Here is a 24,943-nt window from a genome sequence, read left to right as displayed (position 1 = left end):
AAGCTCTTGGTAAAATTCTTCTACTCTTTTTTTACCATTCTGTCACTGCATTTAGTGATTTCTCCATTTCTATCTTTCAAACTTACCATTTGCTGTCTTCCTAAAGCATGTTTGCGCTCGGTCACTTTAATACTTTTACCTCTCCGAATAGTTTCCTCTATTTCATCCATGTTTATCTTTCTTTTCTCTAATGACTGTCTTTTGTTGATATGCTTGTTTAGTTCTACTCTTTCTATTTCGTCTCTCCTGCTTTTAATCTGCATGGTCCTTCTTCTTTTAATTAAGTCATTTGTAGCTTCGGAGTATTTGTTTTCTCTAATGTTTTTTGCGCTTCCTACTTTCTCTGCCGATTCCCTAATGATATTCACTAAATTCAAATTAATATCTTCCACGATCACCTCGTTATGTCTTAGATCTTCGAATCTATTTTTAATTTCTAACTGAAATTTCTAATTATTATCCTTAACCTTTGCAAGGCTTATTTTCTTTCTTAGAATTAGTTTATTTCTCTCGGCTCTGAAATTAAATTTAGCTGTGCAACCTACCATTCTATGGTCACTACCGATGTTGACTTTATTTATCACCGTAACATTACTAACGCTTTTGCTCTCGCCTCTTAATATGAAGTCTATTTCGTTCTTTGTTGTTCCACTTGGACTTCTCCACGTCCATTTATGACCTACTCGCTTTGGGAAGAAAGTGTTCATTATCCTCACGTTGTAGTTCTTTGCAAGATTGACTAACATCTCGCCTCTGTTATTTCTTTCACCTACCAATGTACGTTTCAACTCCCATCTTCTTCCCCACTTTAGCATTAAAGTCGCCTATTACCAACATGTACTTACTTTTTTCTTGATCCATTATCTGACTTAAATCATCATAGAACAACTCAATTATATATCAATTATGTATATGTATATATCAATTATATAGGCAATATGAATATATGTATGCTGATAAGAACACGGGTACGTCTGTACACTCATGCAAAGTAGACCAATTGGAAAAAGTGGTCTACTTTGCATGCATATATAAATGTGTGTGTGTGTGTGTATGTGTGTGTGTGTGTGTTTACTAAATGTATTTACCTAATAGTAGTATACAGGAAAGGAGCACTCTTTGGGTACCCTCTCCAATTATCTAATTTTCTTACATACCTAGACTCAAATACATGTGTGTGTGTAATATTTTTATGAGTAATCAAAATAAAGCAATTGTTAGTAAGTACCTTTTCCCCCAAGAAATATACTATTGTTGCGAGAGATGTGTATATTCGGATGGTGAGTCATCGTTTGTTTACAATCGTCAGCTGGCAAAAGAAAGTTGTTGGATTGCATTAAACCCGTATGGGAATTTAAGGTAAGTGAAATGTTTATGTGAATTCCATAAACGTTTATGGCGTGTATATATTTCTCTCTATTATCACACCCAGTGTGACCAACTCATCCAAGAGTTAACCTTAGGTCTCTGCGGGTAGAAAAGTCGAAAAATCCAGATAAAATGAAAAAAATCCGGAAATAAAACAAATGAAAATAGAGTTGTGAGGAGAAAATATTTAGCATACAAGATCAATGTTAAAATCTGCATTTTATAACGTAATTATTTTTGTCGTGTATTGATCGTTTCATGTTAATGTGCCTTATTAAGAGAGGGATTGTGTTATACCTTGTGTGTGTAACCACCTTTTGAAGTACACATAACACAGGAACTACGCCCGTGATATGTCTTTAAAATCCATGTCATATATATTATAGTAGTTTGGTAAATAGTTCATGGTTTTAGCTTCAGATATAATATCAACTCAGTTCTAGTTGATGCATCAATTGTATTTACCTGATTCATTGGTATACAAGAAAGGAACTACCAATGCGTGATTCACTAGTGACTATGGTCTTGGATCATGAATTGGAATCATGATTGACAGCTATTACCTTCACAGAAGAGAGCTCTGAGTTCATTAATGGCTTGTTCTATGAGTACTGTGACCTTACACTGTATACACCCAACTGTGCCCACCAGAGCTGGGGAACTTGTATTGCTGAAATATTTTTCAGCTCTGGGCATTGACTCCAATTACTGAATTAGCTGTTAATTGTAGTACCATTTCACCATTAAGTGAGCATACTAGAACTTTGTGTAGGGGTGGGGGGTTACATATTTATTTACCTATTTATAATATACAAGGTTGAAGCAGTGCTCTTGTAGTTCCATCTGAGTGTAACACATGCACACACACTCGCACACAGTACAAAAATTTAAGAACAAAGTTGATCTTGTGAGATACAAAAATGGGTCACCATGAGCATAGCTCCCCTTCCTGTATAATAACACTAAGTAAATACATATGAGGAAACAGTGAGTGCAAAAATCATACAAGAATTTAAGATCAAACTGGAAATTCTTTTGAAACGCAAGTTGGGAAGAATTCTACAAAGAAGAGACACAAGTGGAAGAGAAATGGATGATTTTGATGGAAATTTATAATGTGTGGATAGATACATACCAAGACAGAAACAGAAGAAGTATATCAAGTGCTGGTTTAACAGAAGGTGCAGTGAGGCAAAAGATAGAAGAGATAAAGCTGGGAAAAGATAAAAAAATCCAAAAAGGGGCAAATATATATCAACCAAAGGAATGAACATGTAAATGTGCACAGAGAGGAAAAAAGAAACTATGAAAAAGATATTAAAGAAAAATGTAAATAGCAACCTAAGCTATTCAATAGATATGTGAATGGTAAACTTTAAAAAAAAAAAACCAGGAAATGGTGAAACTGCATCATGAAAATATAGAGTACACAGAAGATGTAGAATTGGCTGAAGTCAAGAACAATCGCTTGAAGTTGGTTTTCACTAGAGAAAAAGTACAGCATTGGGATGAAGGGAGTGAAGTGAGATCTCCCCTATGAGGGAAATAGTAGTAACACAAAAAGAAATAATGGATCAATTAATGAACTTTGATGTCAGGAAGTCACAGGGCCCAGACAGAATTGCAAATTGGATACTAAAAGAATGTAAATAAGAGTTAATGGACAAAATATATAATATAATAAGTTGCTCACTCAAAGGAGGAAATACACAAAAGGACTGGAAAATGCCAATATTGTACCAATATATAAAGGAGGAAACAAAGAAGATCCAACAAATTACTGTAGCTAAAATTTGTGAAAAAGTTATTAAGAATAGATAGATAACACATCTAGAAGAAAATATAATAAACCCAAGACAATTTGGATTTAGACAGGGAAGATCATGTGCCACAAATTTTATATGTTTCTACTCAAGACTAATAGATATAATACAAGAAAAGGACTTTCCTGGACTTACAAAAAGCCTTCGACAAAGTACCACATAAAAATTATTAAAAAAAACTGGAAAACGTAGGAGGGATACAAGGTAAACTACTAAACGGGATGGAGGATCTCTTGCATTAAAGGAAAATGAGGGTAGTGCTCAGAGAAAAGAGTTCAATTTGGGAGGAGGTGATTGGTGTAGTTCCACAGGGATCAGTATTGCCTCCAATAATGTTTGCTATTAATGTGAATGACATGAATGAAGATGTGGAATGTTACACAAGCTTTTTTGCAGATGACACTAAATTGCTGAGGAAAGTGAATACTGAAACAGATTGTGAATCACTGCAGAGAAACCTGAACAAGGTTTGGAAATGGAGTCAGAAATGGGAAGTAGATGTCAACATTATGAAATGTAGTATAATGGAATTTGGAAAAAGAAAAAGAATATCAGGCCAATATATAATCAGAACAAAGTAAAGAAAGTGGGATCTGAAAAAAACATGTCCCCTGATAAACAGATAAACAAAATTGTTGGAGAATACTGCAACTTGCTAAGATCAATACAGGTGGCTTTTACCTATTTGGACAAAGAAATTGAGAAAAAAAATACTAGTCACACTGGTAAGGCCTAAACTGGAGTATGCTACAACACTATGGTCACCAAGTACCAAAAAGAATATAAAGAAAATTGAAAGAATCCAGAGAGCAACCATGAAGATGGCCCCAACACTTTCAAAACTGTCATATGAAGAGAGATTGTCAAAACTTAAATTACTGACTCTGGAACTAAGAAGAGAAAGAGGTGACCACCTAATCATCTACGGAATCATGAAAGGCATGGAAGTCCTTGATAGAAAGGACTTACTAAATTGGGATAAGAGAAATGCAAGGGGACATGAAAAGCAACTGAAAAAGGACAGTTATAGAAGAAACCTGAATAAAAAAGTTTTCCACACAGAGTGGTGGATGTCTGGAATAAAATGGACAAAACAATAGTGTGTGCAAAAACTATACATGATTTTAAGAGTAAACTAGACACTGAGATACAAAGATAGGACACCACAAGTGTAGCTCCCCTTCCCGTAAGGTACAACTAGGTAAATACACATTATATGGATGAAGAGATGATAAAAAAAAACTCACTTTAAACCCTGATATGTCCAAGACTGGAATATGTGTCAGTAGTATGGTCCCCACAGAGTGAAGGATATAAGCAAGATTGAGAGAATACAAAGGGCAGCAACCAAACTGGTCCTCAGCCAGGCAGATAAACCATACAAGGAGAGACCAAAAGCACTGGGTCGACCAACTTTGAAAGATCGAAGAGAAAGAGGTGACATGATTACTGTGTTGAAGTCACTAAAGGGGATAGACTGCATTGATAGAAGAGATATCCTTGTTAAAGATGGGAGGGCCTTAAGAGGTCATAGGAATAAATTAAGAAAGACCACATTTCGAAAGGATGTGAAAAAGTACAGTTTTCCATATAGGTGTATAAATATGTAGAATAGCTTAGGTGATATAGACCAAGCTCAAACAATGCATGAGTTCAAATCTAAATATGACAATTGGAAATCAAAGATATAGATTAAATTTTAACTGTACATGAATTTGAGTCTAGGTATATTAGAAAATTAGAAAATAGGAGATGGGATCCAACGAGCATTCCCCCTTCCCTGTATACTACAATTAGGTAAATGCACAGGAGACAAGACCCAATGATCATTGTTCCTCTTCTTCTCACCTTTTTCTCACCATACACCAGGTAGGGTTTCCCCTGTCAGTCATGGTGCCTCGTGAATGCTCTCCACTCTCCTCTGTCTGCAAACAACTCCGTCTCCTCAACATGGTCTAGCGTCTCCCCTCGGGCAGCCACTGCTTCACGTATTCCATCTTTCCATCGCTTCCTTGGCCTTCCGACGGGTCTCTTACCAGCTGGATTCCATTTGTAGTATTTCAACGGTCCTCTATTTTCCTCCATTCGCATGACATGCCCATACCATCTTAACTGAGCTCTTTCGATAAAATGTAGTATCGGTTCCACGTCCAACTCTTCCCTTATGTCATCATTCCTTAGCCTGTCTCTATGTGTCACTCCCTTGATGAGCCTTAGTACTCTCATCTCAGCCGCCTGTACTTTACTTTTTAATTTTGTTGTCAGCACCCAGCACTCACAACCATATACTACAATTAGGTAAATGCACACACATACATAAGAGCAAATTGAGAAAGACCACATGTCTAAAGGATGTAAATAATACATTTTCCATATAGATGCATAAATACTTGGAATAGCTTAGGAAGTGATATAGCCCAGGCTCAAACAACACAGGAGTTCAACTTTAAATATTATAATTTGAAATCAAGGATGTAGATTAAGTTGGAACTGTACATGAATTTACATCTAGGTATGATAAAGAAAAGAAAAAGAAATAGGGAATAAGAGACAGGACCCAACAAATGCTGCTCCTTTCCTGTGTACTACAATTAAATACACAAATACACACATAAACCCTTACCCAAGGGAAAAGATAATGGTTTGCAGTGTTTTGATGCTTTTCACACCCAGAATGGGGCCCAGTCTTGGTTCAATGTGAATGGTGATAGTATGGTCAAAACTAAGACAGATAAAGAAGAGGTAGATGTACTAGCTAATCAGTTCAACAAAGTATTCACAGAGGAATCAGATGGAGATACACCCAATATTCCAACAAAGCAAGAACTTGAAATGTCTTATGTGGAGTTCTCATTAGTACACATTAAAAAAGCCATTAAAGCCATGAAATAGAATTAATCACCTGGACTGGATGAATTGCATCCTAAGATAGTGAAGTGAAGGAGAGCAAATGACAAAACCCCTGAAAATATTATTTGAAAAAGCATACAATACTGGACAACTACCACTGAACTGGAGAACTGCGAATATAACTGCAATATTTAAACAAGGAAGCTGTTGTGACCCAGCAAACTACAAACCAATTAATCTAACAAGTATTGCGTGTAAATTGATGGAGTCATTAGTCAAAAAACATCATGAATCACATGAGATCAAATAAACTATTTAACAAGAAGTAATTTGGATTCTTACCAGGTAGATCTACAGTTCTTCAACTAGTAAAGATATTAAACAGATGGAGTCAGATATTAGATGAAAATGCTGCAGTGGACATAATTTACTGTGGCTTTATGAAAACCTTCGATAAGGTGTCACATAGGAGACTTTTAGAAAAAAACAAGAGGTTACATCATCAGAGAGAAGTGCTTGAAGTGGACCAGAGGTTTTATGGAGTCCAGAAAGCAGCAATGTGTAATAGAGAATAGACAAATCAGAATGGCATGATATGAAAAGTGGTGTCCCTCAGGGGTCTGTGGTGGGACCATTATTGTTCATCCTTTTTATGAATGATCTCCCTGAAGTATTAAAAAATGGAAATGAAAGATATTTGTATGCAGATGACACCAAAATCTACAGGCAAATTAAAACCAAAGATAACATGAAGCTTCTTCAAGAGGACATAGACTGTTGAAGTAATGGTTGGATAAATGTCTATTACTATTTCATCTAAAAAAAAAAGTAAAATTATGCATATTGGTGATTATAGTGTAAGAAATGATGGATATAGCATGAATGAAAAGATGATAGAACCAAGCTCTGAAAAGGATATAGGGGTAATTATAGACAGCAAACTACAGTTCTCAAACCTTCTCACAAAAAAATGTAAACAAAGCAAGTAGAATTGCAGGGATCATCAGAAGAACCTTTGTTTCTTTGGATGAAGGAATTTTTAAGTTGCTATGTGACACTAATCAGACCACACCTGGAGTATGCAAACCAAGTATGGGCACCATTTTTACTGAGGGACATATAACCTATAGAAGGAGTGCAACCAAGTTAGTACCAACTGAAGGAATTAATCTACAAATAGAGATTGAAGAAACTGAGACAACCCACACTATTGTATAGATGGGCATGGGGTAATATGATCAAAATATTTAAGATCCTAACAGGAGTGTACAATCTGGAAGTATGTCAAGATATTTTTGTACTAAGGGAAAATGGTAGAACCACAGGACATCTTATGAAAATAGGGAAGAATAGATCAAGGTTGAATAAAAGGAAGAACTCATTTTGTAATAAAGTGGTAAATAATTGGAATGTATTACCCCAGCATGTGATAGATTCAATATCCTTATTAAATTTGAGTGTAATCTGGATAAAGCATGGAGTAAACAAGATTTATTATATAATTATAGAGCTAAAATTCAATATTATAATATTATTCAAACTGATACCACCACCACTTATTCAGTTCAAAGTCGAGAGCTAGATGCACAGGCCTGACCTTGGCCTCTTGCAGAAGACTACTGTGAGATGTGCTTGTGTGATTTATTAGAGAGCACCATGTTGAAAAATTGCATTGAATGAATGGGAAGATGAAGGTACTGTGTCATTTCAGTTGATAAATAACCCACAGTAGTAGGTAATATTTTCAGGATAAAAGTAGTATCCAAGACAAAGGGTTTGTATCCAGATGAGATGCACAGGGATGGGCTGGCCTTAGGAACTGGTTGACAAACAATAACCTATATATGGTATGAAATGCGGTTAAGTTTGGGAATGTGGGACAAAAGATCTTGGGTTCATATCATGAGGCAGTTATGTTTTATACCTCTATTTTACTGACCACCAATCATGTGAAGTAAGAATATGACAAGAAAATTATATGTGATCATAAATTGAAAACCATTGTGGTCTTATTTACAAAAATTATATTGAAACAATTTTACTGGGTTTATGTTTAAAGCTGTGGAATATCACATGAAAAACACCACTGTCTAAGTGAAAAATAAAAGTGAAGGAATAGAAATTCTATATAATTTGATTACTAGCTGCAGTCCTTTTCAGTAGAATACAGATAGAGGTGTTGAGGAAATAGAACTACCTTTAACAGTGATGTTTTTCCATGCTATTCATAACTATGCTACTACATTTTGCTCCAGTGATCAATCAGTACTTTCTTTTACATATTATAGATGTTTGCAATGATTAGAAATTATCTGCTTCATGAAATAGACTTTGATTTAATGAGAACAGTAGGGACCCATAAATGATAGATAATATTAGTAGACAGAAAAGTAGAAAGAGCTAATTAGATGTAGAGAGGGACATGGTCATTTTGAAGTGTTGTGAAGTTGTTAGGTTTTACCAATCCTTCCATTGCCCCAGGTTTCATGATGGAGACCCAAGGTGATTTGATGCATTTGCAACCAGGAGGTGATGGTATCTCTATTGGAGTCTCCCTCTCTCTCTTGACACCACTGACATATGCCAGCACACCATGTAGATTTATGTTAGGTTTTAGAAAATTAATAACATTGATCAGTTTGATTATTTCCATAAAGGCCTATGATACTTCTTGTTAATTATTTCATTCTATGAATCTGTACTCACTTATTGTATCTAGATGGAAGACTCCACCAATGTGGTTGTTTACATTTTTTTTTGTGTGTGTGAACAAATAATATAGCTCCACTGTGTATTGTTAAATGTAAAAATACTCAAAGGACAATAAAACAGGGAAAAATTCATACTTGCTAGAATATCAGATAGAACTTCCCAAAAATATAGTTGTCACAAGAGTGTGTAGTGTCCCACAATACTCCAGTTAATTGAATATTGGGATGGTTTGGGCATGATTTTACAGAGTGTCTTGTATAGACTTTAGGTTATGATTATGTAGTCATGGTATATAAGTTCAACTCATTCCACGCGAGTTCCCAAATATTTGATAATTGTGGATGACATGTACAAGTTTATTCCATGGCATTAAATGAACTGTGTTGAATACAGTCATAAGACCAGTAATACTCTTGCTGAACAATATCCACTGTTATCTCACTGCATCATAGTGCTCCATCATTTATTTATTTATTTTATTTATTTATTTATTTTTTATTTTTTTCCAGGTAAACTTTCACAATGGCTGCAGAAATCACATCTCTTGAACATCCAACATTAAAGGTTTGTAGCCCAGCAATTGTAATCACTATTAATTTTTGTTGTTCTTTCTCTCAGATTGGATATAATATAGCTTAAATTTGATCAGGTGACTATGTTATTGATTCAATAATTTATATAGATTTTATGTTTATAGGTGCCATATGAAGTGTTAAACAAAAAGTTTCGCCTTGCTCAGAAAACTCTTGACAGAGAAGTTTGTCATGTAACAAGTGCAGTGTCAGATTTAGAGCACACACTGTTCTCCCCCAACCAGTCTGCAGCAGAAATATCTTCCATACTCGGGGGTGTGGTGGAAAAATTAACTGTTTTCAAGAGGAAGGTTTGTCCACTATTTTTTTTTAAATTTCAGATCTTGTAATATACTGCATGGAAAACACGTTCATATGAATTACTCTAGAAAATCTGCATACCATTTATTTCTTTCACATGCTCTAATAGGCTGAAGAAGCAATTAATGAAGAAATAGAAACGGCAAAAGTTGTGAAGCGTCGTATAGAACATCTCAAGGAACATGACTCTTTAAGTCCTGCTGTTGTAACAGAATGGAAAAAAACACGAGTTGACCGCATGCTAATCGAATATCTCCTTAGAGCTGGATATTACAACACAGCAATCAAGGTAATCAATGTCTATATACCAAAAGAAATCTTCTCCCTTATGAGGGAGGTAACCAGCCAAGTCGTACATTCATCCCCCCCCCACCCACCCATTTCATGCTCATCCCTCACCCATTTGTTTCCCCTTTTTTCTTAGCTCCTTGTGGATGAAGGCCCATCCCTGTCCCCACCCACTGCCTGGGTCAGAAGCAATGCAGGAAGACACAGCACATCCACAGCTGGGCTCAACACCCTAAGCTGGTTTACCCTCACCACTTCATTCAAGTGGTGACCTTCCCTTCTCGTCCCTTTGTGCATGAATAGAAAAGAGAAGGAAATATCTCTTCAGGATGTATCAATTTATTATCCATTTAGTCACTCTCCACTCACACCTGTCTCGCCCTTTCCATTCCCTGATCAACAGACATTCTTCTTGTACCCACCCCATGTGAAGGTAATCTCAGTACTGCAAAAATGTTAAATATAGTTAGAGATATGATAATAAGATAAAACAAATATGTATTAGTTTGCTTGATGCTTTGCAGTTAGCAAAATGCCGAAATCTAGAAGGCTTGACAAACATGGAGGTGTTCTTGGTTGCAAGGGATGTGGAGAAGTCCTTAGGAGAACATGACACATCTAAGTGCCTTGCTTGGTGTCATGACAACAAGAGCAAATTAAGGAAACTGAGCTCTTCGTTAGAATTTAATGTTCGACTTCAAGAATTTATTGAACTTATCAAGAGTGACCAGAAGATGGAAGCTGTAAAGTATGTTGTTGATATTTTTATATATATGCTTAGGATATTGCTTGATATTTAACAAAGAATAATTGTTGCAAATTAATTACTTCAGATCATGAAATCAAAATAAATTAAACTTTTCAGCTCTTGTGATTTTACAGCAGCGGCGGCGCCAGGAATTTTTAGTTGGGGAGGCTAAGGGGGGCTGAGCAAATTTTTGGGGGGGCTAATAGTAATATGATAATACACATATATTATCCTCATTTCAGAAGGGGAGGGAATTAATGGTAGGGCTAGCACTGATGGCTGACAAATCTTTAGCCCTGGCAATTAAAAATTCCACTTAATAAAATTATTTCAATGAGTGTTTTAAATTTTCAATTTGCTCATTTCAGTTGGGGGGGCTAATGGGGGGGCTGGCCCCCCCCTGGTGCCGCCAGTGTTTTACAGGCAGAATTCTTTATTATATATGTACCCAAATAATTCTATATGTCTTGTATATCACTTAATTTATATTATTGTGTAAAATATGTACATGAAGGATTACATATACAGTATATATATATATCAGAGCTGGGTGCATTACCGAAAAATCTGGAGTGCATATCCATCAATGTGTTACCAATTTTAATTTCCTTAGAATGATCCACATTACTGTGTATGTGTGTGTATGTATATATATATATATATATATATATATATATATATATATATATATATATATATATATATATATATATATATATATATGCATGCACACATAGGCAGTAATGCAGATTGCTCTAAGGAAATTAAAATTGGTGAAACATTGACAGAAATACCACCCCAGATTTTTCAGTAATGCACTACCTGTCTGGCAGTAATGCACCCAGCTCATATATATATATATATATATATATATATATATATATATATATATATATATATATATATATATATTAGTATAAATGGGCAGTAAGTTTTCTTGTAGACATGTTCGATTGAAGACCTGAGCTATTTCAATATCCACTATCTTCTTAGTGATTTTCTCAATTTTCTGAATAGTTTGTATCTTGAAGGGAGGTCAAACAAAAGGCTTCCAAGATCCATGGTGTTATTATAAAGAAAAACATTACACAAATTTTAAAATACGAGCTTTCAGTTGACTCGTACAACCCTCTTCAGGTAAGTAAGAATAACTGTTACAAAGCAGGAGTTTGAATAAGAGTTAATGAAGGAACTTGGAGAGTTAGGTCATAACTAGGCGTCAGGTACTGGACACAGGTGAGGTCTTCGTTTCAGCAGGATGTAGCTGGACATCAGATCACAGTAGCCGGACGTTTGGTCTCTGTTGCCTCGCAGCCTCGCTGTGGAGTTGTAAAGTACTAACTGTATCCATCTGTATATTAATGATACAATACACCCCTATCAACTAATATGTGGTTACTTTTACTTAGTGGTGTCTTATATTCAATCTTGTCCACTACTTCAGGTTCTGTGATTATTAGGTCCAGTCTCGAAGGTTCTTCCTCATTTCTATACCTAATATTCTCTTGTATCAATTGTGTCATTGTATGTTCTATAATTATATCAAGTATTACATTTCTCCATAGGTCATCTCCCCCTTTCACTGTCATCTCTTCCCAGCAGATTTCCTTACATTGAAAGTTACCCATTATGACTATTCTTCCTCCATCTTCCATTATCTTATTTAGTGTTATCCTTGTGTCTTCTAACATATTTTTGTGTTCTCTCTCTTCCCACAAAGCCGTTTTAGGGGGCATATAATTTACCACAAACTTCCTGCTCTTCTTGCCCCTGTCTATTTCCATCATAATCATCTCTACTCTATTCTTTCCATATGTAACATTCCTCATATTTATATCCTTCTTAATCAGGAACATAACTCCACCATTTTGTTTTACTTCTCTGTTTCTAATCCAGTAATTATATGCACCATGTCCTACACTGTTGGGTGGTAGTGAACCTTTCAATTTTGTCTCTTCAATTCCCATTATGTCCGGTTCTTTTTCCTTCAGTTCATTCAAGCCTGTTATTAATCCATCTACATTTGTGAAAGACACTTTTAATTTTCTGTTACCTTCATCCTGTTTTCTTTTTCACTTCATTTTTCTCCACTATGTACCATTTCCTCACTTTCATATCCACTACTCTCCAATGGAATTTCTCTTTGTCTGACTCTGTTCTGTTCTCATTTTTTTCCTTAACTTCGATTCTTTTTGTTTTCTCTTCCTCTCTTTCCTCTTTATTCATCCCTCTTTTATCCATACCTGTTTATACTGATTACTTTTTGCTAGTTTCCTTGTTTTTGATAAGACATTGTCTTTTGGCTACCTCCTGTGTAAGTGGGAAAAAAGCCTTTGGTATATGTATGTGTATGTGTATATATATATGCATGAGAAATCACATAAACTCGTGATTCTAAATATGCGGAAAAACCACCAAGGAAAAAGATAAACTGATGACCAAGTGCTTTCGTCTATTCAGACATCCTCAGGGTACATAGAAATGAAAAAGGACACAAGAATATACACAGAGTATAAGGTCAGGAAGGGAACCGGGAAAGGTTGTGAGGCTCTATTGTCAACCTGACCCGTTCTCGGCAGCGGACGTTTGGGTTACTACCTTTTTCACAATAGTATTGTCCAGTTTGTACATACCATGACTTAAATTTAAGTTATTGACAAATGTATCTTTGATCAGACTGGATTCTATTATATTTCTAGTCAAATATGACTTATTTTTAACAATTTCTTTAGCACCCTCCCAATTTATGCAATGATTAAAATCCCTTAGGTGAATAAATAATGCATTAGAAATTTGCCCACTCTTGATGCTATACTGATGTTGTTTTAACCCAACCGACCCATAGAAATCAACACAAATAGTGGTCACAGCTCTTGTGGCCAAAGAACCACAGAAATCTGTATCAGTTGTCTTGTGACTTCTGACATTTGAGCAAAACTCCACCCACCTGTTGCAATCCTTCTCTTGTCTCAGTCTCCCTCAGGCAGTCATGCAAAGAGTAGTTTTTGTCCTTATTCTTTTCATGGGACTAGTTATTTTTGTGTTCTGCTGGTCATTATTAGTGTAAATACGTTAGGTAGGCAATGCCCAAAATTTTGAGGTGAGACTTTTAGTGTTAAGCCTGACCACAACCTCACTTAATAGTGACCTACCCTTGGGACTAACCTGATTACCAAGGATCTCAAGAAAGGGCCTAGTTTAAACATACCTTCTGTTAAATCATAATTTTTGTACCTCTAAATCCATAGACTATGAAATTGTTCATATTTTTGTAATCATTACATTTAACAATAATTTCACTAGAGTTCCAGTGAGTTTAATGGTCATTATCACATGCATAAACAAAGTCGGCATTATTTGTGTTCCAGTTAGGCATGTCATGTTTATGTTCTTTTATTCTAATAACTAAACGTCTCCCAGTTTCATCTATATATACCTAAATACTCTCTTTACACAGAATTTTGTATACACCAGCATTTGGTTTTTCTGTGGATGTGCTGTGTCTTGCGACACTGCTGCTGACCCAGGGCAGTGGACAAGATGCAGGGATGACCCGTCATCCAGGAGGTGCCAAGATAAGAGGAAGGGTAGAGGGTGGAGGGGAGTAGAGTGTGTTAGGGATGGAATGGGTGGGAATGGTTTTTATGCCATTGTTTTTTGGCCACCTCCCTTGTAAGGGGGAAAAAGCCTTTGGTATATGTATGTATGTATGCACTAACATCAACTTAATGGAAGAAGTGTGCCTGATAGCTATAGTTATATTCAGATCACATTTTATTGTAGGATCATCTGCGGTATGTAGAAAATAGCTTTCTAAACCTGGGGCTGTATTTTCACATGAGACCTACATGTGATGGGCCTAGCATTTGTCCCCATATTTTTAGTTGGGACAAATACATGACATGGTACCCCGGGCAAGTGTCCAAGTTGCCAATAACTTGAGCCAGCAATGCCAGGAGGGTAATAGCTGTCAATCACAAATCCAACACAGAATCCAAAACTGTGATGACAAAAAAAAAAAAAAAAAATTGAAGATGAATTGAGTAATTATTAAGGCAAAAAATGAAAGGGATTTAGAGAGACCAGACTGACCTCTCAGCCCACTTTCCAGTAGAAGAAATTGGCAAGAACACGCAGAGAAAATGAAAAACAATTTAGAGACCTTCAACATAGACTAGTTTCCATCCATTGACAGAACATTGGAAGAAATATCAGAAACCATTTACAATGCCAAGATGGTATACATTTCAAGAGGCTATAGGAAAGATATACAGTATATATATACAACAACTACATTCAGGAAATCTATCTATATACTAATAAGCTTCTTTCCCCTTGTAAGTGGAGAGAGAACCAAGGCAAAATGTAGATTTATCATAATTAGCTTTGAAACATTTCCAGAGAACTTTTGATAAATATGTACTTTATTTCTATTACAGACATGCAAGAAAGCATTTTGCAGGACAGGATCCTTGCCATTTACCTGATATCCAGAAATGCATGGCCCTTATTGCCTTTCCCCTAAACACAGGTTTGCAAGTTTATGTGGTGTTTTATTTGTAGTTAAGTGAATAGCATTTTCTATATGCAGTGTGTTGAGAGATATGAAATATATGATACTTTATTCATGAGCAGCGGTTGGTAGAAATCTTATAGTCCTTGCATTACAAGGAGTCTGTTCAGGGTGGGGCAGAATTGGGAACTCTGAGTGTAATGTTGTCAATTTGACCACCAATTATTGGATTGTCACTGTCACCAGTCACCCAGTGAAACATCAGCATGGCAACATGCCACACTGCCAAGTGTCATAGAATTTATTTAAATCTTTGTTTTAATCCTAAAAAATTATACTCATTGTACTGTACAGCTTCCTTTACTATGTGATGATATGGTTTAACGTCACACACTCCCCTCTATCGGGAGGCTAGGACGGTGCCCCTCACAGAGGGCTTTGTAGCGTGGAATTTAATGAACCATGCCCTTGGTTCAATTTCGCTGGTGGCAGGATTCGAACCACCCTCACCTTGACCTTCGCCGCAAGTAACGACGCCCTAACCCGCTCAGCCAGCAAGCTTCCTACCTAAGCATATCAAACCCCTTTACTATGTACAGAATATTAAAAGAAATCAAAGAGCATATAGATGGGAAATAAGAGAGAGAAGCAACTAAGGTTGATTTGGCAGAAAGCTGACAACGTACGCCACACCATGAACAGACTCCTTAGAGTACAAGAACTACATACATACATATACCAAGGCTTTTTCCCCCTTACAAGAGAGGTAGCCAAAAGGAAAAAGGCATAAAATCATTCCCACCCATTCCATCCCTGAATACACTCCACACCCCTCCACCCTCCCTCTTATCTTAGCACCTCCCGGATGACGGGTCATCCCTGCACCTTGTCCACTGCCCTGGGTCAGAAGCAATGTCGCAAGACACAGCACATCCACAGCAAGGCCGCTTCATTAAATCGGCGACCCCCCCTCTCCGTCCCCCCATGCATAAAAGGAGAAGACGGGGAAAAATCCCTTCAGGCTGCGTCAAATTTTGCTCACACATACTACCTCACCCCCCATCCCCCTGCCCATTCCACCTCATGCATCACAACATCATCCATATACAACCATTCTCCATTCACCCCTGTCTTCTGTCCTCTCCCGTCCTTCCTCAACAGACATTCCCCTCTTCTCCAAAGCCCCCTTCACCCCATCCATCCACTTCATCCTAGGACATCCCCTCATGTTCACTCCCTCCACATCTGCCTTCCATACCTCTTTTACTAGTCTTTCTTCACTCATTCTTTCCATGTGTCCAAACCATCCTAATACTCTTTCATCAACCCTATCTCCCAACTCCCTTTCCACCCCTGTTCTCCTCCTCACCTCCTCATTTCTCACTCTATCTAGCCTAGTAACCTCCATCATACTTCTCAGACACTTCATCTCAAACATATTCAAACTCCTTCTCTCTTCCTCTCTTATGTTCCATGTTTCTGTCCCATACAATGCTGTTGGCACAATTACTCCTTCATACAGTCTTCTCTTAGCATCCATTCCCAAATGTCTATTCCTCATTACACTCTTCAATCCACTAAGGCATTTACTCGCTTCTCTCAATCTACATTCTACCTCCACCTTCACTCCACCTTTTCCTGCCACATTTGCACCCAAGTATCTAAAACTATCCACTTCCTCCAGTCGCTCTCCCTTAATGCTCACTTCCAGTCTACTGCCACTTTCACCCCTTGAACATCTCATCAGTATCTAGGTAGAGACAAGGAACTAGTTTCATATATGTACACCTTATATATATATATATATATATATATATATATATATATATATATATATATATATATATATATATATATATATATATATATATATATGTATATATATATACTGTTATATGTATGTGTATATGGGTGGGAGTGGATCTTATGCCTTTGTTTTTTGGCTACTTCCCTTGTAAGGGGGAAAAAGCCTTTGGTATATGTATGTGTATTTACATAGTTTTACTTAGTTGTATTGTACGGGAAAAGAGTTATATTCATAGCGACCTGTCTGTGTATCTTTCAGCATCTAGTTTGCTCTTAAATTCTTGTATAGTTTTTGCACACACTGTTGCCTCATCCAATTTGTTCCAGATATCTACCACTCTGTGTGGGAAACTTCTTTTCCAGATCTCTTCTATATCTATCTTTTTTGAGTTTCTTGGGAAACTTCTTTTCCAGATCTCTTCTATATCTATCTTTTTTGAGTTTCTTCTCATATCCTCTTGTTTTTCTCTTGTCCCACATTAATAAATCTTCTCTCTCAAGGACTTCCTTCCCTTTCATAATTCTGTAAATGGCCAGGTACACACAAACACTGCACTGGCACTCACCAGAGGTATTTACGCAAGCAATTTGTCACAAGCAGAACGAGCTCTGTGTTTACATTTTAGTCACATCAGCACCTTTGATCGCCGCTCCAACCCATATTTACAATACAAGATGGTAAGCTTGAATAAGCAATTCAGCAACTTGCCATCGGCCATTGTATCATAACAACTGAATAAAATTTACATATTATTTCACCTACCCCTTGATCTACCTAAATGTCTACCTCTATCTACCGCCCTCTTACAGTGGCCTTTTCTTCCATATACAAATGATGGCGGACCAAGTGAAACCCATTTAACCACCTTTCCCATCTCAGCCCTTCAGAGATGAAAGGGCTCCCTCCTGTCACCCACCACATTGTATGAATCTGAAGCAGTGCAGTGAGGCAGAGCTCATCAACAACAAGCCCTAACAACCACTTAAGGGTCTACCCCCATCACTTCACTGTTTTATTCATGAGCATGTCACTAGACATCTAGCATAATCTTATTGCACTTGATCAGTACCTACTTAGAAATAGAAAGAAAGAACTCATATACATACACAAATATATATATATAGATGTACATAGATACCTAAGTGTTTTTCTTCCTTATATTTGGGGGTAGGAGGTACACATCAAAGTGGGACAAGGTGAAACCAAGAGGACATGAAAAGAAACTCAAAAAGGATAGTTATAGAAGAGATCTGAAAAAGAACAGCTTCCCACACAGAGGGGTGGATATCTGAAATAAATTAGATAAGGCAACAGTGTGCAAATACAATTCAAGAATTTAAGAACAAACTTGATGCTGAAAGATACAAAGACGGGTCACTACGAGCATAGTTCCCTTCCCGTATAATACACACAACACGGTTTTAGACCACTACACTCCACACACACTTTTAATAAACCTCACAGAAAGAGTTTTTGATTGCATCAATTCAGATAAACCTCCACACAAAACACTTCTCATAGCACTAGACATTTGTAAAGCTTGTCGTGTGGGCAAGTATAAGGGCCAAGGTTGGTTTTTATGTTACTGGCTGTTAGGAGAAGTGGAAGGCCAGGCACTAGAGTACTGATCTCTTTATATTGAAAAATAGAAATATAGAGAGTGGTAATAGTTGGGAGTCATGTAGGAGAGAGAATTGATTGACTGTGGTCCAGTCTGAAGACCAGGAGCTGGTTTCTTAGGGGTGCACCTTCATGAGAAGATAGGGGTTGGTTGTGTCCATTTGATGTTGGCAGCAGAGTATGGATAACTACCGTCCATCTTCAGAGCATAACATGTAGGGGAAGTAATTGATAAGAGATGAGTTAAGGAGATATCAGTAAGACATTAACATTCATTATATCTTGGCAGATATAAGTCCATACAAGGAACTCTTATCAGATTCACGTTGGGAAGAGTTAGTTGAACAGTTCCGAAGTGAAAACTTGAAACTTTATCAGCTTTCATCACAGTCTGCCTTCTGTGTTGTTCTTCAGGGTGGCCTTTCAGCTCTCAAGACACCACATTGTTATCGGGTAAGTGCAAGTGGTTGTAATAACCACTTTTTTTTTTTTTTTCATAAGAATTGTTATAGAAAAGAACCTATTTTCACATACTCCTGAAAACACTCTACCACAAATCACGCACCCTAAGCATTACCATTATCACAAGCAAACACACAGAGCTGCTTAATCTTTTTATAGATACATCATATACATAGCACCAATACATGAAACTAAAAATAGCACCACAGTCCACACTACCCACATTCACTGAATACACAACAGAGATGACATATTAACACAAAAGAGGACTCATAACTAATACACAGCAGCATACTCCTCTCCAGTAAAACAAAAGACAGTAAATAATCATCAACAAGCACCACAACAAACCAAATACAGATGAAAAAAAAAATATCTTAGGATATTACAAATATCTATATGCCACCGACCACATCAGCACCAGGACTGCATCCAACTTCTCAACTAATTACAAATTCATATTCAAGCAGGTGACATGAATGCACACCACCTAGTGGGGCTAAGCACACAACCAGATCTAAGAAGAAACAAAATATTAAAGTCTCCCAACCTAAACATATTAAATTCCAGTAACTACCCCACCAAAAAGTATCTTACTCAAACATTGTGCTCACCCTCCCTCCAAACACAAACAACTTTGGAAAACATAATGGCCTCCCCTCAGACCCATTCACATTTGAGATCACCATAGGAAAAAAAAAATATATATATATATATATATGTGTGTGTGTGTATATATATATATGCAAAGTAGACCACTTGGAAAAAGAAACTAACAAAGCAGAGTGCTTTTGTATATTACATCTTCAGCGCAAAAAGTACTTTTTGCACTGAAGATGTAATATACGAAAGTGCTCTGCTTTGTTTGTTTCTTCTTCCAAGTGGTCTACTTTGCATAAGTGAACACACACATACCTGTGTTCTTATTAGCATATATATATATATATATATATATATATATATATATATGCAAAGTAGACCACTTGGAAAAAGAAACTAACAAAGCAGAGTGCTTTTGTATATTACATCTTCAGCGCAAAAAGTACTTTTGCACTGAAGATGTAATATACGAAAGTGCTCTGCTTTGTTAGTTTCTTTTTCCAAGTGGTCTACTTTGTATAAGTGAGCACACACATACCTGTGTTCTTATTAGCATATATATATATATATATATATATATATATATAACCAGCCTCTGGGAACCTATCCCTCAACAAACTGAAAGACAACACATTGCTGCATGCCAGACCCCCTGATATCCATCCCTCTGAATCCTCTCTCCCCTGAAAGGACAGAGTCCACCTGGCCAGACTGCAATGTGGCCACCATCCAGCCCTTCTAAGCTACCAGAAGAGGCTGGATGACTGCATTGCAGATAACTGTCCAGGATGTAACACTTCACCCCATACTATACAACACATTATGGAAGACTGCATTGTACACAATCATGCATGCCAACAACACAATATACACTCTATAAAGGATTTGTGGGAAACCCCCATTTCAGCCGTGGCATTCTTTAGGGAGGCAGGACTTCTTGACCAGATAGTCTAGGGAATAACAACAACATCACTTCATCTCACACTAACTCACCCTAACTTTACCGAGACATTAACATAACATGATATTTCTTCCGTGAGTGACTCGTAGGCCAATTCATTGGCTCTTGCCACTTACTGTACCTGGGAGCATTGGGTCTTCTGCAGGAATGGTCTGGGGCAATGGATTAATTTATTCACATCATCTAAACAGAGGTGGGAATATTATTCCCACCCTCCCATTCCTTTTGGTTTGGAATTGGATGAACTTTACTGTGATCGCTGAGTAGACAATCCCTATAGAAGTAAAATCCAGTATATATATTAAAAAATAAATAAATAAAAAAAACTCAGAGTTTTGTTTGTAGACTGATAAACTTTTTCCTTACAGGGTGGAATGGAACGTAATCCAGACTGTCCCGCATGCCATGAGCCTCTGAACACCTTAGCTGCACCTCTTCCATATGCCCATTGTTCCCAGTCTCGCCTTGTTTGTCACATCACAGGAGAACCCCTTAATGAGAATAACCAGCCTCTCATGCTTCCAAACGGATATGTGTATGGTGAAAAGGTAAGTAGTTAATTGGAGCCTGTCATACTACTATGAACAGCCCTCCATCTCATTGGGGAATGCCCTTATCCTCATCCTCTTCATCATCACATGAGTTGTTGACATAAAAACAAACCCACACTAACACAATATAGTCATCCCAGTATTCTTTGATGAACCCTATATGCCAGTTCCTTATCCTCCCCTGATCTCCATCTCACCTCATTTCTCACTCTATCCATCCTCATGACCCTCTCCATACTTGTAAAACACTTCATCTGAAACATATTTAGATTTCTTCTTTCTACCTCCCTTACATTCCCAAGTCTGCACCTTACAGTGTCATTGGTACAATCACCCCTTCCTATAGTCTTCCCTTTGCATCTGTTCCCTAATTCTCATGACATTTTTCATTCCCCCATCCCCCCACCCATTCCACCTCATGCATCACAACATCATCCATATACAACCATTCTCCATTCACCCCTGTCTTCTGTCCTCTCCTGTCCTTCCTCAACAGACATTCCCCTCTTCCCCAAAGCCCCTTTCACCCCATCCCATCTCAATCTAGGACGCCCCCTCATGTTCAATCAAGAACACATTCACATTTAGATCATTAACCACTTCAGTATGATGACACCCACATAGGTGTCATCAGGAGCAAGTAGGTACACAAGAATGCCAGTGTCAGCATCTTGATTATATATTTTTTACAGTTGTACACGAGTTACCCCTGGATTCTGTGAACTGGTTTGATCACGTTTTCTGTGTTTATTATTACTCAGAGTAAAAGAGAACAAGTAATACAGCAGTGACTTTATATTTTATAATGCGAGTGGTGTGATGAATTGTACGTTTGGCAGTCGATGCTGCACGCAAGAATTTGAGTCATACTGAAGTGTGGTTAAACAAACTCTCCAAGACAGACCACTAAACTCAATACTCCACCAACATCCCCCAAACATCAGCCCCATAGAAATATCCCTCTCAAGAGAACTAAGAACCACACTAGCATGCTTGCATTCAGGACACCATCCAGCATCAAAACAATATCAGCACAGAATAGTTTTAGCCACAGAAGCAAACTGCCATAGATGCAATCACACCACACAGAAAACACAGAGCAATTAATTCTAAAATGCCTAGTACTAACAGTCCCTGGATAATACAGTGTGTTTTCCCTGAGTGACTTGTGGATCCATCAGGTGGCCATTGTAGGTTTCCTTTTAGCTATAGGTCTTGTAAGAGACACCTGGGATGACAGATTGATTGACGTATTGGCCATCTCCTTGATAAGGGTGAAAGGGCACTTTGATATATGTATGTATATATGTGGATATACTGTGTCTTGCGACACTGCTTCTGACCCAGGGCGGTGGGCAGGGTGCAGGGATGACCCGTCATCCAGGAGGTGCTCAGATGAGAGGAAGGGTGGGAGGGGTGTGGAGTGTATTTAGGGATGAAATGGGTGGGAGTGTTTTTATGCCTTTCCCTTTTTGGCTACCTCCCTTGGAAGGGGGAAAAAGCCTTGGTATATGTATGTTTATGTATATATTTATATAGTCTTTATTCATTCATTATTTGTTTTCAGATATTGCAAGACCTGGCAAGGGAAAACAATGGAACATTTTTGTGTCCAAGGACCAAGCAAACCTTTAATATTAAGGATGCAGAGAAAGTTTTTGTTATGTGAAAATCTCCCCTAGTTTCAGTTCACTATGCTATCTTTTTATGACTTCAGCCATTATTTTTCGTGATCAACAGTATGCAAGGCATTGTTAAGTTAGTTTAATTTTTAATCACAGATACAGGTGATGTTTACTATGTAAACAAGACAATAACATAAATGTGGGCTAGCAAGGCAAATAGAAATTAATGCAGAGATGTGGCCAGTCAAGGCTGTTATGAATATTAAAAAAAGATGACAAAAGTAAAGTTAGTTATAATGCATGGAGTTAACCTTTGTTAAAGCATTAATTTTTCTATGAATACATTTTGCCATTTTAGTTTTAAGTATTGGCTTATACATGTTTATAAGTAATGGGTTATAGCTAAGATTATAAGTAAGATGTAAAAGACAAATAGGATATGGATAAGTCAGTTTTATCATATCACCATTTAATGTGTGGTATATGGGAGGATTTTTTAAAGTTTTCTAAAGAGCTTCATGATAAAATTAATACTATTTTTTCTATTCTTAATATTTACTTTATACACTAAAGCACTACAGTCACCTCTTCTAGTTTATTTACACTTTTAGTCAGTCATAATTTACAGCTTCTCCATTTTGGTGCCTTGAATTCATTTCTCAGAAACTACTTTGGTACTTTGAAAAAAAAGGAATGAGCAAAAAGAGCATGTATACGACTGTAAGGCCTTGTAAACGAGTAATGATTTTTCTGTGTTTATTATGGACTTGAAAGTCTTATTATATGTTGCTCTGTTATATCTATCTTAGTCTTCTGATAAAAATTAATCATGATGAAGACCTGTGTTCATTGGGGAGAATGGTTTCAGCTAAAATTTAAGCAGTGTAACTTCAAAAATATATGTAGAAAACCTTTGTTTCTTTTATTTTCCAGTGAAGATTGTTATGATGAAATATAGCCACTAGTAGAGTCATTGCTGTTCTCCCATATCTGTGCCCTTAGAAAGGATTAATGGTGGGCATTAAACCAACCAAATGAGACTTAAACCCCAGTTCATAACCACTGTACCTTCTCTACAATGTTCTCTGACTTGCCAAATCTAGTGGCATCTCCATAACTGAGTATTTAGCTGCATATGAAGTTCAATAATTTAAATATACAGGATGACAAAAAAAAATTCACTATTGTCCAACAACACATGAACCTTAAGAATGAATACAAAAATGTATCACTACCACTGAACTCTAAACTTTCACAAGATATGTCATACAACTACTGCAAAGAACTCGGACAAACCTACCAACAACATCCATTGGCTGTTTAAGATTTTGCAATCCACGCCACTCCCCATTTCTCCAGCCTATTATCACACTGGCCGATGGAATCTCACAATAGGTGAAATCCTCATTAACCAATTCTCAAGCCTGGATCAAAACAGATTCAGATGATGTTGACTGGGTCAACATCAATGACCTAGTCAGTGTCCTAGAATTAACCATATACTTCATGCCTCCCCCCCCCCCCCATGTAAACAGGAAGCCCTCAAACACCTGGGTGCGAACAATACCACTTGTAACCCCTATGTTTTAGACATTGTTAAAAAAATGTGATATCAGTAAACAGGGCCAGTGCTAGAAATTGCAGAGCCCCATTAGAAAATTGGTAGCAAGGCCTCAACTCTACAAAAGTTCAAAATTCATGTTTTATTTTCGTGTAGTATGACAGTCTTCACTGATAAATCCCTCAGACCTGTGAGGCTTACAGCATTATTGTTTTCTTAAAAGTTTAAACGAATTCCGTCACAGTGTTTTCTGTTCAAAGCCTAGGCTCAAGCACTTCCGTGCGGGGCCTCCTTGAGGAGCGGGGTCCAACTTGATCAAATTGGTCAAATAGGCTTAAAACCGGCCACATCAGTAAATTCAGTCAAACACACCCAGCCAAGATAAACATGATGCCTGTTTCAACAACCCAACAGGCAAACCATCACCAAACCCCTCCCATACTTCAGGCCCAATCAAGTGAAGTTACAGGAAATCGCTGGTACACCATACATCAGACAGACTCTCGTAACACCCAGGAATATCACCTTAGACAACAACAGCTAAAATTTTATTTCTACCAC

The 24,943-nt window shown here is 37.2% G+C and overlaps 1 protein-coding gene across 4 annotated transcripts; it reads left to right on the top strand.

The window, feature by feature from the left end:
- Positions 1-1,178: 1,178 nt before the first annotated feature.
- Kaz (E3 ubiquitin-protein transferase Katazuke) lies at positions 1,179-23,735 on the top strand. Of its 4 annotated transcripts, none has more exons than XM_076200904.1 (9): positions 1,179-1,359; positions 9,263-9,317; positions 9,451-9,636; positions 9,756-9,935; positions 10,459-10,682; positions 15,122-15,213; positions 18,912-19,075; positions 21,014-21,193; positions 22,764-23,735. In XM_076200904.1, the coding sequence occupies exons 2-9, from the start codon at positions 9,276-9,278 to the stop codon at positions 22,863-22,865; spliced, it is 1,170 nt and encodes a 389-aa protein (XP_076057019.1). In that variant the 5' UTR covers positions 1,179-1,359; positions 9,263-9,275; the 3' UTR covers positions 22,866-23,735. The 4 variants fall into 4 exon arrangements, with proteins under 4 accessions (XP_076057019.1, XP_076057020.1, XP_076057022.1 ...); XM_076200905.1 differs by lacking the exon at positions 1,179-1,359 and adding an exon at positions 1,486-1,595; XM_076200907.1 differs by lacking the exon at positions 1,179-1,359 and adding an exon at positions 1,693-1,761.
- Positions 23,736-24,943: the final 1,208 nt, after the last annotated feature.

This window comes from Oratosquilla oratoria, chromosome 17, assembly GCF_046742065.1.
Source record: "Oratosquilla oratoria isolate Oo_2021 chromosome 17, ASM4674206v1, whole genome shotgun sequence".
In the NCBI taxonomy this organism is placed as follows: Eukaryota; Metazoa; Arthropoda; class Malacostraca; order Stomatopoda; family Squillidae; genus Oratosquilla; species Oratosquilla oratoria.
The sequence above is the reverse complement of the archived record's forward strand: the minus strand, read 5'-3'. Positions and strand labels throughout refer to the sequence as shown.